The 20,850-nt window shown below is 46.3% G+C and overlaps 1 protein-coding gene across 1 annotated transcript in view; it reads right to left on the reverse strand.

Annotated features, from left to right (window-relative positions):
- Positions 1-1,674: 1,674 nt before the first annotated feature.
- Positions 1,675-20,850, reverse strand: part of nectin3a (nectin cell adhesion molecule 3a) — a 29,113-nt gene continuing 9,937 nt past the window's right edge. Inside the window, exons 2-6 of the mRNA XM_015950985.3 lie at positions 14,133-14,483; positions 10,216-10,515; positions 8,711-8,828; positions 8,041-8,192; positions 1,675-5,459 (exon numbers count right to left, since the gene is read on the reverse strand). Of these exons, the coding sequence (XP_015806471.1) occupies positions 4,804-5,459; positions 8,041-8,192; positions 8,711-8,828; positions 10,216-10,515; positions 14,133-14,483 (1,577 nt within the window). The 3' untranslated portion in view covers positions 1,675-4,803. The remainder of the gene's footprint in view (positions 5,460-8,040; positions 8,193-8,710; positions 8,829-10,215; positions 10,516-14,132; positions 14,484-20,850) is intronic.

A 20,850-nucleotide genomic window follows, 5' to 3' on the forward strand; every position in this document is an offset into this window, starting at 1 on the left:
ATTTACATATAAAATGAACAAGCCTCAGGTCACAGCTTGAGTTTCACGTGGAACAAAGAAAAAGTTCATCTATCCATTCTGCTCAGACTACGTTGGGATGGCGGTAAAAGGTCCAGAAGGGACGCTTAGACATCAGTGGACTGAGGGGTTCCCAGGTCATGAAGGATATTTCCTTCCTTCTGATTGTTCTGGGTATTCCTGGGGGTTTCCTCCCAGTGGGGATCAGGAAGCTGCTTACTCCGTTTGATGATGAGGAGCAGCAGCTCTACTTCGAGCTCCTCCTGGATGCTGGAGCTCTTAACTTCATCATTGAGGTTGAGACTGGTCATCCCACACAGAAAGCTCATTTTGGATGTTTGTAACCGGGATTCGGAAAGCAGACGGATCCGTAAATTCAGTACTTAGGCTTGGGACTCATCTGAAGCCTAAGCCCCGATCCGTCCAGAACATGGAACCATTCTCAGCCTAAAGGGAGCCTCCTGAAACATGCAAGTGATGAAAAGGTTTGTCTTGGCATCTTTTATCTAGATGTTATTTTGCCCAGACTCGTCTCCATTAGGACGTTGCGAGTTTACTGCTGAAACAAACGGATCTTAAACATCTGGGTGGAGGACCAGAGCTGCATCCTCAGCAGAGCTCCTCCAACAAAACCTCCGTTTACGTCCCCCTCCCTCATGTGTCGCTCCACATGAGCAAACTTTTGAGAGCTCCATTTTATACTCGGCACCTTTTGATATTTACTTTTATTTTGAAAATTCTACTTCTTTAGATTTTGTTTTACCTTTTAAAATCTCTTCAGATCCACAAAGTTTCTGTCCAGGCTGTTTTCATCAGAAGCTGTCGATCTATGGCAAGCCAGAATAAATTAATCTGTTATTTGGTCCCTAAGCTAGCATCAACCCAACGCACAAGATGAATATAATAATTAGGAAAAATCTTTATTAATAACTTTTTTCGACCAGGAAAGGGTGGCTTGCCAACTCCGGGTCGGGGAGAGGTCCTACCTCAAGTGGAGGAGTTTAAGTATCTCGGGGTCTTGTTCACGAGTGAGGGTAGGAGGGATCGGGAGATCGACAGGTGGATTGGTTCGGCGTCTGCAGTGATGCGGACGCTGAGCCGATCTGTCGTGGTGAAGAGGGAGCTGAGCCAGAAATCCAGGCTCTCGATTTACCGGTCGATCTACGTCCCAATCCTCACCTATGGTCATGAGCTTTGGGTAATGACCGAAAGAACGAGATCGCGGATACAAGCGGCCGAAATGAGTTTCCTCCGTAGGGTGGTCGGGCTCAGCCTTAGAGATAGGGTGAGGAGTTCGGACATTCGGGAGGGACTCGGAGTAGAACCGCTGCTCCTCCGGATCGAAAGGAGCCAGTTGAGGTGGTTTGGGCATCTGGTCAGGATGCCTCCTGGACGCCTCCCCGGGGAGGTGTTTCGGGCATGTCCTACCGGCAGGAGGCCCCCGGGTCGACCCAGGACACGTTGGAGAGGTTACATCTCCAATCTGGTCCGGGAACGCCTTGGGGTCCTGCCAGAGGAGCTGGTGGAGGTGGCCGGGGAGAGGACGGTCTGGAGCTCCCTAGATGGGATGCTGCCCCCGCGACCTGGTCAACCGGAGGAAGACGACAACGACGACTTTATTAATAACTTAAAAAATAAACACTCACGGCCAGGTGGTGCGATCACGGTGGTTTTATTGCAAGCAAAACAAAAGAAACTCCACCACCCGTTCATCAGTCATCCACCATAAAAAAATATTGGTCACAAACTCTCCAGAACAGATATTAAAGGTGTGGAAACAGGATTCGCCGTCCGTCGTCGTGAGACAAGCGCCGTCTGGAAGCTCGTAGGATAAACTAACATTCTGCGAAAATTACAGACCTCATACAAAAAATAACTTTTTTCATTTCTCCATCATAATAATAAAAAAGAAGCCAGCTTATTTACAGAATAATATTTTCTACGACTGGCTCGCCTAGCTCCCAGTGAAACGTTTCTCAGTAACAGACTTGTTACACGTGTCCTTTAAGGCATGATAACCAACATTTGTCTCTGATAACTCATCTTAAATACAAAGATGAAGGCCACATCTGCACCCCCCATAATAACATTAATAACCTTTACAATAATGCTAAAGTTTCTGTGCATCGCTCAGCCCAGTTAAGGCACCGGCTTTTCAGTAGGGGAGTCCAGAACAAACAGAGAACAACTGAGAAAACATTTAATCCCACACCAACACAGTCCGTCATATGTACACATATATAAACACGGGAGACAGAAAAGAAAAGGCGGTTTGGCAGCAAACAGCTGTACATGCAACCAGCTGGTGGGAAAACCGAGAAGTGATGGAAAAACGCCACAAAAACATCCTTTCCTTCCAAAATGATGCCAAAGCTGATCAGGGTTTAAGAGCAGAGGCGGAGCCAAAAAGGCTCTGAATCAGCTGCAGAAAGAGCGTGCACGCCGACACGCATGTGCACAGACACGCATGTACCATATGTCACAAAGTCTGAGCACTTCTGCTGCCAAGTCGGACGAGGGATGTAGAAGTTGATTAGAAAGCCAAAAAGGTTTGAGGCAAGGGCTCTTTGAATGTGTGGCTGAAGGGGCAGCTGTGTGTGTGTGTGTGTGTGTGTGTGTGTGCGTGTGTGTGTAGTGATGTAGAGATTAAAGCGTTTTATTCTAAGACATCTAAACCTTCAACCAAAACCCCGACATGTGAAAATCAGGGTGGAGAAGTGCACCCAAACTACCCCCCCGCCCCGTTAAAATAGACTTCCTCAGGTCTCTCTCTCTCTCTCACACACACACACACACACACACACACGAACCTTCTATTTTTCACACTAAACTTCACAAGGCCACTTTGATTCCTGAGGAAACAAAAGAAAAGTGTGAGGTCAAATCAAGCACGGAGAGATGAGGTCACCGCTGATGTCAACTCTTTTGTTTCCACCTAATTTCACAGGATTCGATGTTTGCAGAAGAAGAAAAATGCACGAATCTTTTCCTCGGGGAGGCATTACACATCCAGCCCCGTGCTGGATTAGGTTTCCTGTTTCCATGAACGCTACGTATCCTCTCTGGAGCCAAACCCCAACATCACAGCCCTGACGTCGGCTCGGAACGCCGTCCAAGCTTTAGGAATAATAAAACTCAAACCAGCTCAGAATGAAGGGATCAGTCGTTTCGCTGCTCCTGGTTTGTGTTGATGCGTCGGCGGTTGGCGAAGCCGCATCACGTCGCATGATGACAGCTGTTCGTCACATCTGGCGTTCATAACCGGTTACTTTGATCTGGTGTCATAAACATAAAAGGACCGATTGGAGAAATCGGAGAATGTTCAGGAGGGAAAATGGGAAAGGCAGCCTGTTTTCAAGGCTAAACGGAGAAAGCTGAAGCGGCGGGTCTGGTTTAAACTTTACTGAAAGCTTTAATAACAGAGTCGAGCTTTTAGCAGCACGACTTGTTATGATGCTACTATGTTTATAAAAGTCCAGATCGTGTTTCTGCCGCCGCCGCCGTCGTCGTTATCTTGTTTTATTGTTGTTTTCTTCCTTAAGACGCGTTTAGCACCACCCGACTGTAAAGCTGCACCAACATCTCACTGGGGTGGGACCGTCAGTCACTAAAGACACAAATCTGAGATGCGAGTCACGTCGGGCATGAGATGAACCTGCAGTAATCCTGTAATTATTTTTTAGCAATCAAGTCAAAAAAATATTCCAACGACGTCTCCGTTTGTTTACAACTTCCTTTCACTTGGATTCTTCGAAAACATTCAAAATCCTGAGATCGAACAAGAACCTTTAAGATTCTCTAGAAGCAGCAGCAGCCCAGAGAGAAAGCAGGCTTCTCAGATCTCAACGGGAGGTTGAATATTCTTCACCGTCGTCGGGTCTGTTCGGCACCGGGACGCTTCGACCGGTATAAAAATCCTTTATCAGGCGCGTCTTTGATTCCTCACTGCAGAACAAAAACTGCTGCAAGAGCCGATAAACTCGAGCCTGAAAATGAGTTTTTTATGTCTTTAGCCGCTGATCCAGTTCAGTTTTTGTAGGAAACAAGAGGAAGCTGCTGCTGCTGCAAAGCAGAATTAGTGGGAAATGTGCACCAGGATTAAGTTTACCTTTAAATAATAATAATAACAAAAAAAAAACTCTCTAAAAGAAGCCTGAGTGTATAAGGAAATCTGCTGTCGCCATGGTAACTACGGGTGATCTCTTAAGTGAGATGTGAGAAGCCAAGCGGACCGAACAGTGCTTAATGTGACCTCCTCCTCCTGTACCATGCCTGTGAAAGTCTCCCTTTTATTATCGAGGTTTTCCCTTTCACTCTTGTACTTTTATACTTCTGTAGGCAACAAGCCTCCCGCAGCAGCAGCATCTGCTCTAAATACTGTTCGCTGCCTCCCGTGTGAAGCCGAAGCACCAGGAGAGCGTTTTCTAAAGGCTGCAGGAGTCCCGTGGTTCTGTAAGCGCCGTGCCGAGTCAGGGGCATCAGTACTTCACCTACAAGAGTCTGAACACCTGACCCATGACCAGGACAGGCACAAACACTAACAGGCAAAAAACGTTATCTCATTCACGCCGGTCCAAACGTCAGTCTGCTCAAACGAGAACAGAAAATATCTCTGAGGCTTTTTGCAGCTCTCCGTTACAAAACCATAATACCATCCACAAAAATATCTTTAAGGTTAAGTGGTTAGAGCCGAGGCGGAGTCCCGAGAGCTCAGGTGGAAAACGGAAAAATCTTTTATCTTTGAACGTGAAACATTGGACTTCTCCTCAGCCACGTCCGCTCCTCTCAGACGTACCACTCTCGGCGTGAGATCACAGACCCGTCCATGTGGGACACATAGTCACTGTCCGTGCCGTTGTCGTAGCAGTCCTCCGGGAGGTAGGGGGAGCCGTTGTTCATAATTGAGCTGTGCACTGGAGGCCCACAGGGGTGCATGTTCTGAGTGTTGTAGTGATCTGTGTAGTAGTTTCCCTCCTTACTGCCCCGGTGTCCGTCCCCCCGGTCGGCCCAGTCGTCCCGATCCTTCCGTTCGGGGGTGTAGTCTGGGTAAATAATGTCCCCGCCCAGTTTAGGCTTCAGCTCCTGGCTGCCTTTGCTAATTTTGTCCCCGTACACCTCCTGTAGCTCATGCGGCTGCAGGACATCCACCTGAGTCTCCTTCTGCATGTCGGACGGTCCAAGGTATTGTTTGGTGTAGTAGTCCCCTCTGAAGGTTCTGCGCTGGCGCATAAAACAAACGCCCCCGAGGATCAGCAGCAGGATCAGGAAGAGAACTCCACCCACTGCTCCACCTACTATCGTACCCAGGCTGCTCTCCGCGATGGCGCCGCTGGTGGGGGAGGTGAACAGGGCCCTCTTCTGGTCCACGGCAGCGTCCGTTCTGGAGGTGTCCCACAGGAGGGAGGCGGTGGTGCTGGGGGCTGCAGTGGTGGGGGGCGGATCTGCAGGACAAACAAGTGATGAAAGGATTGAAACCACAGAAGGAGGCAGCAAATGGAGTCAAGAGTCATAAAACCGATGCTTTGTTCTGTAGCTACTGACAAAGCAGGTGGGAACAGTTTTTTATTCATTCATTCATTCATTCATTTATCCTGATGGACATTCTGGTGAGGAGAGGAGAGGAGCAGAAAGTGTCCATGTGAGGAAACATGGACAGAGGACATCTGAGGGGGCATTTGATCAGATTCACCTGGTTTACAGTGTCATGATTAGGGTAGGATTGGGCATCGTTTGATTTTGAACGATTCCGATTCCAATTCCCCATTTCGATTCCGGTTCCTATCGATTCCCGATTCCGGTTCTTTCAAGACAGGACATGTTTTACACGAGCCAGCTAACCACAGGTCCTCCTGGATGAAATAATCTTAACTTCAACATGAATTTTAATTCTATGAACAACAACGTCACCTTCATTTAGACAGAAACATGTTTTGGAGAAAAAAAGAAAGACTTGCAGCACAACCAGTGTGTTTGTTTCTGACCACAACCAAAGTCTGGAAGCAGCCTCTGGGATGAGAGGCTAAATGTCTCCAACGTGTCCAGAAACATCCAGCTGTTTTCAGCTAAAACTCAGGATGATCATGTCCAGGATGACTGAGAACTACACGTCCATGCTGCAGCAGCATTCAGTCACAACAGGAAGTGAAACTTAAATGTAGCTGCTGTCAGTAACAATCGAACAGATTTTAAACATTAAAACTCAACAGAAATAGTTCAGGAAGGAAATTAAAATGTTTACAACGTTGTGTGTTATTTATTATAATAATAATAATAATAATAATTATTATTATTATTATTATTATTATTATTATTTACTGTGGCAGAAGCTGGTGTGGTCCACCACAGAGAAGCTTCTCTAGCATGACGACTTTAATTATTCTACAGGTTATTGTTCAGCCTTCTGATGCACACGCGCGAACGCGCGCGCGCACACACACACGCACGCACACGCGCGCGCACGCACACACACACACACACACACACACACACACACACACGCACACACACACACACACGCACACACACGCGCACACACACACACACACACACGCACACGCGCACACACGCACACGCGCACACACGCACACGCGCACACGCACACACGCACACACGCACACACGCGCACACGCGCACACGCACACACACGCACACGCACACACACGCACACGCACACACGCACACGCGCACACACGCACACACGCACACACGCACACGCACACACACACACACACACACACGCACACATGCACACACGCACGCACGCACACACACACACACACGCACGCACACACACACACACACACACAAGTGTTGGTGAGCGGCTGCGTCTGACTGCTGACGCTCCGTGTGTGTTTTTATTTCTGCAGTGAGACAAACTCACCTCTCACCGTCCAGAGTTTGTTCTTTAAGCTTCTATTAAGTCCACCGTGTTGACGTATTTAACACGTTTCCTCTACGCTGCAGGAGTTAACGTTTACATTACGTTTGTTTATATCCGGGTGGGGGGAGGGGGGGGACAGCTGGTGTGATCCGCTCTGAAAAGCGTTGATCACAATTTGCAGATCACGTTTATTTTTCACGGACATCGGCCGCGGATTCCTCTTCCGTCGGCATTCTAGGAATCGAAATAAATAACTTTGAACGATTCTGGGAAAAACTAACAGTTGGAACTGGTTCCAATCGATGCTCGATGCCCGACCCTAGTCATGATGGAGATATAAGACAGCGGGACTTTTAACCTCCTGGATGATCATCAGAAAGACGAGCTGACAGGAATGACAACTAGACCAGACACTTATGGGGTGGGGCTCAGCCTGGTCATCTCCACAGGGGACGGAGGCAAGAGGATGCACGCCCAACTGTCAACACTTGACAAGAGGAACAGGATAATTGCTCAGAGCAAGTCCGATCTGGACGGGACCTCAGAGGGGTTTTCATTTGGAGCCGGCGGCGGAGAACAGATGGATCTCGACAGCAGGCAGCTCGTCGTCCTCAACGGTGAGAAAGCAAACGAGCTGCGAGTGTTTCCAAAGGCAGCATTTACTTTGTTTGGGGCAAACAAATAAAAGGAAAGGGAAGTGGTATAAAGCTGCAGGGTGGATCTGCAGCAAGAAGGTCAGGGTTCCTGAGTTAGCATGCTCTCCTCGTGCATGTGTGGGTTTCCTCCCACAGGCCAGAAACATGCAGGTCAGGGTTGAACAGTCTACGGGTAAACGAATAAACATAAAAAAGAACAGCTGAACCTGGACAGACTGGAGTTCAGGATTAATCAAACCCAAAAGCAAAGAAAGCCTGGTTTCTTCAGTTTTAGACGGAAACGTTTTGGGTCATGATTCATCAAGTTCTGCTGGGAAACGCAACCTTCTCCTCATCTCAGATATCTAACCCTGCCTAAACCGGGACAGCGGGAATGTTTGGGACTGATACTCCATTCGGACCGCGTGCTCCTCTGTTCACAGGAATGTGTGGGACAGGTGAAGTCTAGTAATCGTTTACCAAACCGTGTGAAAAAGTCAGAAGCACCTTGGACCCAGAAGTTGACGTCCAGACTGCGATAGCCCATCTCATTCATCACCTCACAGCGATAGATGGCTGAGTCGTTCCGCAGCAGCCGCCGCCTGAAAGTCAGGGTGCTGTTGGAGACGTCCACACCGTCAGGAACCGACCCGTCCACCCTGGACAGACACACCACGCAGAAAACCTTCAAAATAAAAGCCATGACTTTTCTCTGATCACGGCTGATCCTTTCAGCTCTTCGAGAGGAAAATCTTTAATTGTGCCGTCAGCCTAAACTTCACATCTCTCGACGCGAGACAACAAAACAGTTGCCAATAGGCTCGTGTTGCTCTGATGCACAAACTGTTTGGAATCTTTATTTATAGCCGGCCCGGGAGACGTCCCAAAGGGCGCAGCAGCCTTCGACAGCTCCAGTAGCCAGGCTCCAAGCTACACCAGCAGTAATTTATAGACACCAGTTTCCTTACTTTTAGATTTATTAGAGCCAGACTGGAGCGCCGAACGGCAGCAGGTCCACTTCACTCACCAGAAATGTTGCTATGAGCTGCTGCAACAGCGGACCGGAGTGAAACTCTTTAATGTCTCAAATGTACAAAACAAGTTTCTGCTGAATTTAAAGAAATATGCGAATGAGATATTTTATATTCAATCACAACCACGCGTTCAAGATACTGACCTGCTCCAGGTGATGAAACGGACAGGTGGGTTGGCTTTAGCCCCACAGGTGAGTTTCACGTTGGCTTGGCCCACGTACAGCTCTCTGTCGAGTCCCTCCACTGATATCTCCGGAGCATCTGCAGAACAAAGAGCAGAAGGGCGTTCTTCAGTTACCATGAGGTTCTGACTGGGATCAGCAGCATGACTGGGACCTGATGGTAACTGACTGGGACCTGATGGTAACTGACTGGGATCAGCAGCCTGACTGGGACCTGATGGTAACTGACTGGGATCAGCAGCCTGACTGGGACCTGATGGTAACTGACTGGGACCTGATGGTAACTGACTGGGATGAGCAGCATGACTGGGACCTGATGGTAACTGACTGGGACCTGATGGTAACTGACTGGGATGAGCAGCATGACTGGGACCTGATGGTAACTGACTGGGACCTGATGGTAACTGACTGGGACCTGATGGTAACTGACTGGGACCTGATGGTAACTGACTGGGACCTGATGGTAACTGACTGGGATGAGCAGCATGACTGGGACCTGATGGTAACTGACTGGGACCTGATGGTAACTGACTGGGATGAGCAGCATGACTGGGACCTGATGGTAACTGACTGGGATGAGCAGCATGACTGGGACCTGATGGTAACTGACTGGGATCAGCAGCCTGACTGGGACCTGATGGTAACTGACTGGGACCTGATGGTAACTGACTGGGACCTGATGGTAACCGACTGGGACCTGATGGTAACCGACTGGGATCAGCAGCCTGATAACAATGATCCTTTCAGAAGGAACAGAGCCATTGTTCATAGCTGAGCAGGACTGTAACGGGGTGCAGGATGAAGCCAAAAGAGCAAACAAATGACCCGAGTTAATAACCTGCACTTGCTTCTGCATCACACAGAAGTGAATGAAGCCTGGTCCACGGCGCTTTAATAAAACAATGCAAACGGCGACTCGGACTGCAAGTTCCTCCTGATTTCTCTAGAGGACAGACAAGGATCTCGTTTAGGACACAGGAAGGTGTCTCAACTCTCAACCCCTTTTCTCACGCTCCAACATCATCCTTCTGCTGCTTTTGCACTTAAAAGCCCTCGCCTCTGCATCCAACAGGATGTATTGAGCCAAGCCTCCTCCTTCCTGTTCTAACCTTGGCTCTTTTTGTGCCCCCAGCAGCTACTTATGTTGCTCTTCAGGCCTGATCAATAGTTCATAAAATCCCTTCGTTAGCCTGCAGCACTCATTCAGAGCCACAGACAAGCTAACTGAGGAAGTACGGCACATGTCGGTGATCAGGACATGGAACACCAGATGACTCAACGGATGAAGACATGAACGACAGCACACGTCTTCGGGAATTACATTTCAATACAAGGCAATAGAAAGCATAAAGCCTCAGTCGAATTAGCAATTCTGAACAAAAATGCACCATAAATAAAAAAATACACTGATAAACACACAAATAAATACATAAATAAATGCTGCATGGATGGGTGTCAACACTCACACTGAACATTCAGCTTGAACGGTATGCGGAACTCTGTCTGCAGGGCCGGGTGGCGAACCACACAGGTGAGCGTCTTCCCCTGGGCGTAGCTCTGTGGTGGCCACAGGTAGCGCACCTGCACGGTGGTGGTGCCGTCGGACTCGTCCTGACTCTGCTTCTCGGACCGGCCGTACAGCTCCGCCTCCCAGAACACCTCAGCGGCGGGGCGGCCACGCTCTGCAATGCAGGTGGCAACCAGCGACTCGTCGTCTTTGTCCAGCAGAGCCGCTGGGCCGGCGGACACGTACACCTTGGGCTCCACTGGAGAGGAGGAGAGGGAACAACAGAACAGGGAAAAATGATGTAACTAATTATATCAACCACTTTGTGTACATGCATGAATAAATAATGTCTCAGAATACTCAGCAGCCAAAAGAGCAGATTGATTTTTCCGTTCCACCTACAGTAGAAACATTAAACCTTAATGACCGTCTCCATCTGGAGCATAAAGAGGATTTAGGACTAGATGGCAGAAAGTGGGTTTGAGAGGAGGGTCTACAGCAGCAGCACCTGTTGGTTTGATGCTTCCAGTAAAGTCCATCAAGTTCTGACGAGTGTGTGTGTGTGTGTGTGTGTGTGGGGGGGGGGGGGGGGGGGGGTGCTGAACGTCTCACACGATGACATGTGGAGAGGAGGTGGTCCACAAAAGCCACACTCGTCTTCCTGACCCGTCATACGCCGAAAACCCCGTTATTAGTCATAACAGACGAGGCGGACGGAAAGATGCAACACAAGTTTTATTTTGAAATAAACGGAATGCACTGGCTGGCACACTTCTCACTTCCTGTCTGGTTCTTGGGATGTCTTTAACTTCATGACGTTCCACATGAGGCGTCTGAAAAAAACAGAAACTATGATAAATGATAAATGACCCGCACTTGTATAGCGCCTCTCAGAGTAAGGACTCCAAAGCGCTTTACACTACAGAGTATCATTCATCCATTCACACACACACACTGATGGTGATGAGCTACGATGTAACCACAGCTGCCCTGGGGCGCACTGACAGAGGCGAGATCCAGAGCGCTGCATCTGGACCCGTTCCGACGTGAATGCTCAGACTGGACTCGACAGTTTCCCGTCTTTGTGGAAGCTGCGCGGATTCCGATCGGCACCTGTTGGGCACTCGGTGTGAATGAAGGGTGCAGCTGCAGCTAGCTCTGCAGCGCTGTTTATATTCGACTATGTTGTACTGAAGATGACCCGATTCGCCTCCTCCTCTGAGCTGAGGCCATGTTTAACCAGTTCCTACAGACGTTTAGACATTACTGGGATTTTCTCTCCAGTGAGACAAAACAGATGCACGCAGAAGGAATGAGACCAGAAAAATGTCATCTATCTGCTTTGAAGAGTCACAAACCATCAGTCTGCTTCGGACCAAAGAAGAAACATACTAGCTGAGAGGTCGTTAGGACAAGGAGAGAGGAGGAGCGGAGAGGTGAACCAGGAGCTGGATTATTCTCGTTTACACGTCTGATCTGGACTTGTGCAACAGTGCGCCACATCCGCCTAGTTAAAACTAAACCCAACAAGAACTTGCTCCATTAACTTCAACAGGGATGCTTTTAAAAGTGGCGTGTGTGTGTATGTGTGTGTGTGGTGGTGGTGGGTGGGATGGGGTGGGGGGGGGGGGCTGCACACCCACAAAATCCACAAGACAGGGCGGACATGTTTAAGACAGCTCTCCTCCAGGAGGTCTACAGGCCGGGGCGTGGTCGTCGCTCCAACATTCCTCCCACCGCCCCTCCCAGGAGGCTGGGACGTTTGAACAGTAGCTGCTCTGTGCCGGCAGAGCCACCAGCTGAAACATCACAATTACTAAAATCAGCCGGAGCGTCTCGTTTAGCGTCGCTGTCAGCCAGGAAAAGAAACTCCCTGCAGGTGAACTGGCTGTACTGGTCCTCTCTGGTGATGTCATCTCTGTAGGGCAGCCTGTGAGGTCCAGCTCAAGTCTGAGTCAAACCGAACCCGACGGTTCTGACTCATGAACCCGGGGAAGTCGAGCCTCATTTAAAACAACTAAAAGCAGAAATGAAATTGTTTCATAGCCTGGAAACTGCGGTAACCATAGAAACCGTGACACTCATCAGATTTTAGGAACTCAAAACCTTCCCTCAGCATCACTCACCACTTCATTAATGACCCAATAAAAGTAGCATTATGGGATGGCTCCGGAGCTGAAATGCTGTTTCTTATCAGTAAAGCTGTGCTGATGTTTTTTTTAAGCTAAGCAAACGGCAGCATCGACCCGTCAGCGGACGAAAACAAAAGCTTATTGTAATTCTTTCTCTGGATAATATTTTCCTTCTCCGGTTACTTCCTCCCGCTCACACGTTGGGACTTTACCCTGGAAGAGCCAACTGAACCGCTCCCTAAACGTTTAGCTCCTTTCCTGTGACCGAGCGAAGAAGACGATGGTCGTTTCTGCTGTGTGGCGTTTTCCATCAGGAGTAACCTCGACACTCGTTAACCGTTATGGTTTCACTTCAGTTTGTTTAGGAGAAATGAGAATGCACTCGTGTGCTTTCATGTTCCTTAAAGTGAAAACATGAATCTGAAATTCTGATACAAAGAAGAAAGCAAGAATACGGTGCATGTTTTATGTTAACATCTTAAAAGGATTCACATGACTCAAAAGCTTTTTTTTTCTTTTACTGAAGAACCTGAAAAGGTTAAAAGTTTCAAGGTGATGGAAATAAGTCATAAAGGAGAAGGATAAACTACAGACCCTTAAAGTCAACATTGGGGGGGGGGGGGGGATGCCTAATTTTCCTTATCACGTTTCCCCGATGCAAACAAATGACCCAGAATTCCTGGTGGATTTAGCTGTGAGCCACCCCGTTATAGTAAACTTAAAGAGCAAGTCACCCCCAAATAAACTTTTTTTTGCTGATAAACTAAATAAACGAGTGTCTAATCGTGCTGCAGACACGTGTCGTCAATTATTTGGCACTTCAGTGCATTTTAGTTAAAATTTAAATATTCTGCCTAAAACTGGCAGTGTTGTGCCGTTGTCAGGTAAAAACTCTGCACTGTATTTTAATTTAAATCGGCCACCGCTATAGGCTAAGAGGTATGCTATGATGTAAACTGGTACATTATGATGTCACAATGCTGTTGTGAGCCTGTGTGTGTGTGTGTGTGTATTTGTTAGCAGCTCCGCCCTCTCGGTCTGCCAGGCAACAGCATTTTTTGCATTTTTCAAACATGAAGTGGGAGTGGAGTTAGACTCTGGTAGGGGGTGACTTACTCTTTAAGAGCTTTGGTATGAAAAAAAGGGCATTTTAGCTCATTCACCGCCAATGATGAAATTTGCTTTTTTTTTTTACTGTGTGTGCGTCGGACGAGCCCCCGCGCCGTGAGAACAAACATCCCAGCTCTAAAGCCGATCTTCATCAGCGCATGTCACACGTCACGTGATCAGGAAGCAGAAAATCCATGTGTTAGGAGATCGTTTTGGGCCGCGGCTGTAAAAAAAGTGAGGCGCGAACCAGAAAAGCTTCTGCCGATCACAATTCAACAACGAATTATGAAAGAACGGATAATGCTCGAAACACGCGGATTCTTCCTGATGCAAGAGGTGAGTCTCCGCTTTGTTTTGGTTGTTTTGGCGTCGACATCATCCTAGCGCAACGTTCTGTCACTCTTAAAAAAACAGTAAGCGAATGAGTTAAAAAAATACATACGAGTCAAAACAAAGTCAAGCAGAGGGAACTTCATGCCAGCAGGTTTATGTTGCTGTGGATCAGATTAAGAACATATTCTTCACCTAGAATCACATTAATTACATCTGAAATGTAAAGAAGGTGTGTGTTTGCACGTTTTAAGACGATAAACAAACGACTCAGTAAGAGTAAAGAAGGCGAATCTTACTTTACCTAAAACATTAACTACAGTGGATGCTTGGGTGTTGCCCAGAGGAAAAGTTGACACTTTGCAGATGTAGGAACCGATATCGGCAAAACTGACTCCTTCAAGGGTAATGGTGGCGTCTTGCGTGGAAGGGGAGACAAACGAGATGCGTTTGCCGTAATCGGTAGAATAAGACGTTCCATACTCAGGATTGAACACTGCCAGGGTAATGGGGCCTGACGGAAGACGACGTTCCCAGGAAATCTGTGTGAAACTCTGATTAGGTCCGACTTCTATTCTGCAGCCGAGTGTGATGTTCTTGCCCAGCACAGCGTTGACTTTCTCAGGAACCACCACCCGGTTCCCGCTCACGCCATCTGTGGACAAAAAACACACAAAGACGAGATTCAGATCAACGTAACAAGAGATTATTGTTGAAGAAGTAATTAAAGCGAAGAATTCCAAGTTTTCAGGGCGCGTTAGTGAAGTGGGAAAGCAAATTACAGTTTTAAGTCGTCAGCCAGTGGAAGATAATTGATGGGAAAATCTAAAAAAAGACTCACTTTGACAAATAAAGCAAGTCTTCCCCATTCACTGTGACAAATTTAACTTCAGAGGCTGAAGAGGAGTTTAAAAACTCACTGCAGCCAAAATCTCCCAATTATAGACGAACGGAGCAATTTAGCTGCTTTTAAGGAAAACTCATCTTAGCTAAGCTTAGTGAGAAGGACATTAGCATATGCTAACTACCCGTTTACATGCGTTCCTCTGATCACAGTGACATACAACACGTATGTTTAACATGTTCAATCCACATGTTTTCCCTCCAAACGCCCAGGCTCAGCCTCGTCTCTTAAAAGCTACACACTTTCACGGCGGGACACTCAGACGGTCCCTCTGGCTAATCACCAGAGAAACTCCTAAACTAGCGAGTAAAACTTTTCTGGAAAGAGATGAAACAAAAATAATTAATTGTTAGCTTTAATTCCGACTTTTATGAGGCCAATCATTTAACGGGATGCCTACCACAGGTTGTTGCTGTCTTATTGTGAACCAGATGCTAACTTGAGTTGGAACAGTAACAGCAGGGTTTTAAAACAGGCTGCATATGCTAACTCTCCTTTGTTGGCTTATTCTGTCAAAAACTTTTCTAAATCCAGACTTAATTCTGAATCCCACTGCCATAACGACCAGGTTATATCATAACACCGGCGAACTCTCCTAGTGTTGGGCCGATCTCCGTTGACAGACGTGCGGCGTGGTTTTAGCAAAACAAAAAGAAAAGAAAAGAGCAAACAAAAACATCCCGCTTGGTGGTTGCCTGCGCCGTATCTTGGAGGACTAACCTGAAATAAATCCTAAATTACAGGTTAAGCTTGCTGCTGGGAATGGAAAGAAATCCTTCATATTCAGTTTTTTCTTTCCTTTTGAGTGAGAATAATCGTAGATATGACTCACTGATAGAAACACATAGTTTGAGGACGTGGTAGGAAGATTTACAGCGCTGTTCCAGACTGAACCGTTGGACAGGTCAGTTTTAACTTGTGAATGTGTTTTCTTTACAGAAATAAAAAGAGGAAAATGTTGCTGTAAGCGATTTCATCCTAAATATTCTAACTTTACATCTTTCTTGACATGGCTGCAGCCAAGGAAGGCTGAATTTAGGACTCATAAATTTCCACTTTGTACATAGTCACGGATGTGTATGGAGCAGAGCTTATAAAAGTGGTCCGCTGACTGGTATTTCAAGTCTTTGGCATGGATCTGAGTGGTAAACCACAGCAATGCTATCATGGTTTGAGAGCAATATAACCAAGGAGGCCGAGGCTCCCTGTGCTCCATTACGTCCCCTGTAATTTCAGTGATTACACTCACACACATGCAAAATTTCTCTCTCCCAAAATAAAGAATAAGTGTGTGACCATGTGTGTAAGTTTGGTCTCCTGTTTAAAAAGCTGCTCAAGCTTAAATAAGTGAATCATAAAGTATTACATCTGGGCTTCCCTGGTGGTTGTTTACCAGTTTTCTCTCTTTCAGCAGACTTTCCTGCTCTGGAGCTGAAGCAGTTCTGAGCTACATTTAGGTTTTTAACACGTTACCCTTAAAGCAGTAAATCCACACTGCTTATTTGTCATCCACTGGAAAGGACATTTGGATCATTACATCAACTCTCTGCAAAAATCTAAACATCTATTTTCATCTTTTCATCGACTTTGACTCACGGCCTGGTTAAACGGGGCGGGCAGCGCGTTAATCTGTTTTGCAGGACGTGTGTTGCCTCGGTAAGTGTCCTCTGGGGGTGGGATCAGGGTCAAACCCAGGCAGGTCTAGCATTCTCCACTTCATGGTCGTCTGAACTGACACGGACAACTGTTAGCTGTCACACTATTAGTACAACTTTGTTGTTTCTGTTGGGAAAACAAGAGGAAATTTACACCGGCGTTAGGGTCAGCTTCTATAAATGGACCAAAGATGAAGATGGCTTGCGGACAAAAACGCTCCAGCGTAAGTTGCTTGACTAATAAACCAACTTGTTTGGCATGCGTGACATTGTATTGATGCCTGCAGACACGTGTCTCGGACCAGATTTCTCCTCAACATGCCCTACATACTGCAGCTACCTGACACACAACCCCAAATGCTACCGTGCATTGTGTGTCCCGTCTCCGTGTTTCAGCTTTCAGGGTCGGTCACAGCATACAAAGAAACAAGGCTATCAATGCTGCGTTCTATTTGTTTTACTGTAAAGCATTTGGAAAAGGGGGGGGGGGGGGAGGAGGAGGGGGTGCTTTAAAAAGACTCCACCCTTGCCATTAGGGGGAGAAACAGATGGCCTCTGCATGGGATACCTTCAGTCAGGAGCCGAGTGGAGAAACTCGGCACGGCGTGCTCAAAGAGCACAGCCAGGTCTCACAAACTAGAGGAGCAGGAATACTGCAGGCAAATAAAACACAAGTGGTGCGTTACAGGAAGCTGTCATAGCGGAGTGGACCTACAGCTCAGATTTGTCCCTGTACTCATTACTGATGATTATTCACTCAGAAAAAACGTTTCATTCCAGAGGAAGCACAGGAACAAATAAATCTCACAGGTCATCAGGAGTTGTCACTTTTGATGATTAGCCAGCAGATACGAAACTTTAGTTTTCACAGAGAAACCAGAGGAAAGAATGAACTCATGGGAAGGAAATGCTTCCTCTTTGAAGACAAGCTCCATATTTGTTTCTTTCTCTCCTGACATCACTAATTGCGACAAGATGCTCAAAAGACGCAACGGTAAATCAAAACCTTCCTTTTTGCCTGGCAACCGGCGCAAACATTCCACGTGGGCCACATGACGAGCCAAAACCCCCACCTACCCCAACCTGACCCTGCCTGGGCCCTGACCTCCCCAGGAGAGGCTGTCTCCTGGCCAGGGAGGATCTCGGCGAAGCCCGGAGACCAGGTCAGGACTGTCCGTGGTCACTCACGAGCAGTTAACAAAACACACAATACGTCATGTTCATGTAGACAAGCTCCACGCATAGATTATCATGTCAAACAGCACTCATGAGGGACTGATCTAAAGACCTCACAAGAGAAGAATGCAGACATGAGATCTGATCAGGAGGGAGTGAGGGTTTTAGGACTAAAGCACACGGAAACCAAGTTAAGCACAGAATGAACAGGGACAAAAAGCAAGAATCAGGTCAGTTATTGTGAAAGTGCAGAAATCTGATGACAATCTGGAAACGTTACAGAGAACATTCAAAAGTATCTGGCTAGAGGAAGTTCTAAAATCAATACGGCTTCACACGAGCCTGAAACCTGGAGTCACTTTACTTTTTCTGTGGGATAAAAAAAAGACGTTTAATGAAATGAATTTGAGTCGTTTCATCTTTAAACAAACAGGATTTCTGAATGTTGGTAAGCACCGACAGAGAAGCCAGCAGTAAACAACAATCTGCTACACGACACTAAGTCATCGCCCAACATCTATAGTACCAGCAGGGTCTATATTTGACTGACCTTTACCTTTGAGGACAGGAGGCAACGAGGGTAGTGAGCAGAGAACAGACACAGCGGGCCTATAAAGCCGTGGTCTGGGACCAACACTGGCCTCTTTAAGCCAATAACTCTGACTCAATCAGTCACAAGCAGGATAGGCCAAGTGCTCAATTGCATGCTTTATGGCAGGCCTTTATTGTCAGAAATATTTGTGCAGAGTGAAGAAAACATTAGTCTCTCCAGCAGCACTAATCTACCCCCTTCCTTCCTTGTATTGTAGCCTGTGAGGGTGTGAGGCCTTCTGGAGGCCTAATTGATGGTCCAGACAAACAGAGGCTGACAGGCCTTTAAAAGGGGGCAGGCAGGCCTCTTTCACATGTCACTGTCCTCTTCAAAATCCTTTTCTTTTCTCTCTGCCTCATAGCAATGCCCCCCCGCCCCGAGTCACATTCGATTAAAAGATCAGAGCTCAACAGCAACAGTGATCCATAGTGTTGACATAGACAGTACGATGAGGGGTTGCAACCTCTCAGGATTCACTATAGCTGGGCTGTAGCACTTGGAAAGAACAATGTCTGCCGCTGTGTACCAAAGAAACACAAACATTCCTCCTGCATCCTGCCTCCGAGTGTGGGATTTGTTATTGTTTGTTGCGGGGGTTGAGGTCTTTCTGTGCGTGCACACAATGCTGTGCATCTATAGATGACCAGTAATGAGATTTTCCGTGGATGCTGAAACCAGAGGAAAACGCAGGCGTTGGAAAAGCTGGAAGTTTGACTTGGTAAAAGAAACAAGAAAAATTCATTCTGAAAAGGTCTGAAATCACACAAACATGGCAGCTTTATTTACACGCTGAGAGGTTTTAATATAGCTGGAAAAACAATAAAGTCATTTCGGTAAAAAACTAAATAAAAAATAAAGCCAGTAATATTATTAATGAACGTGCCTGTTTCATAGTACAAGAATGTGGAGCGGAGCGGTATGGAGTAAATTTAAGCACACTGCTGGTAATACTTCTGTCTCCTTTCGCCTCTGAACGCTGAATGCAGGTGTTTTTCTTTGACAGTATTTTATTGTGTGTTATTAATAGATTTACAAGACTGCATTTTTCCTGCCAACACAACATCCAGGCCATTAAATCAAAACACTACAGCTAGATGTGGTGCAGAGGTCCCTTCTAGTTAAAATACTCACAGATGCATTTCCTCACAATCACACAAACTCCACGCTCCAAACACGACGCAGGAAAATCCACCAGAGGTGTCAAATCTCTGACTGAGCAGGGCGGCAGCAGGGCTTCATGTTCACATGACACTGGAAGACCTGGGAGGTAAAACTAGCTTACCCGACCTTTCAAATGATGCATTAATCCAGATGTGGTGTTGCAAAGGCAACCTAGTATTGATCAGCAAAATCTTCTGAGGTTTAGTTACTTTCAGTTCCAACTCACACACACAGAAGAGACACGTGAAGGAGCGATGCTCCACATGAACGTATGTAGGATAAAACATTTTAATGGTCTTAAACCCAAGTAGAAGTGAGTTCTTGTTGCTACGTTTTAAGTACCACATCAGCTATTTAATTGGAATATGTCTGTGTCTCGATTTAGTTTCATCAACATTGTTTTCACCACATTCATGTCTTGATTCCCTGGAAGTTGCTGGAACTTCCCAATATTCCTATAACCAAACACGACTATTAGGGCTGGGCGATACGGCCTCAAATCTATATTGCGATATAATCTGAAGCATGTGCAGTAACGATATGTATTGCGATATATTTTTTCCTCTGTTTATATATGTCTAAATGACGTGCTTTTAAATTTCCTCATGTGGCAAATATATGCTACTTGAGGCCTATAGGCCTCCTCCTCCTCCCACTCCATGCTTGTGGTCACTGCCATTCTGTTGTCCCAATGTCAGCAGGGTGCACATCTTAGTGACATCATGTGTTATCGCGATATCGCGATATTGCGATATAGCCAAAAACTATCATTACCCAATTTTATATTGTTTCTACCTTATATCGTTTATATTGCCCACCCCTAACGACTATCATTCAGCTTCGGTACCGAGCGGCTCTGGCTGCTGTTGGTGGGATTTCACAGAAAGTTCTGGACTAAACACAGACCCCTCTGTGCCTGTCCGGCTCTAAACAGTAGAGGTGCTGAAAAAAAATAAATCGATTTAAGTCTGAATCAGGATTCTTATTTATAAAAGTTCAGAATCGATCCCAAGAACTCAAATGTTTGGTTTTTACAGGTTTGAGATGCACTTTTGTCTGTTTTTTGATCTTTGTTAGGAGAGTCAGTACTCCGTTTACTTTTGTGGTCCCATAAATTGAGATGATTTATGTTTGAATCTGCTGATAAGAGGGCACTTGAATGTCATTCTTTCCATACCCACAAATTTGAGATATTCTCATATTTATTTTCTAAGTTGATAAATGAGGGTTCAGGATTACTCGTGTATTTTGAAGTTATTGATAAATGGGAGAACACATTTTCCTTGAGGCACTTTTTTTAAAATAGGTTGAGGACTCAAATGTTAAACTTGTTTCTACACATACTTGAAAAGTATTTGACCGTATTACTTTCAAAGCTACTGTTAGGTAACTACAGATTTGTTATATTTTACAAGGTAAGCAAAAATAAATGTTGCCTTTTGGTCAAAAGATTGCTTCTGTTTACAGTTTTAGAATCACTTTATTTTACATTGTAAATTTGCATTTTTAGAGCACGACCAGTTTAAAGTCAAAT

Source organism: Nothobranchius furzeri, chromosome 13 (genome assembly GCF_043380555.1).
Source record: "Nothobranchius furzeri strain GRZ-AD chromosome 13, NfurGRZ-RIMD1, whole genome shotgun sequence".
Classification (NCBI taxonomy): domain Eukaryota; kingdom Metazoa; phylum Chordata; class Actinopteri; order Cyprinodontiformes; family Nothobranchiidae; genus Nothobranchius; species Nothobranchius furzeri.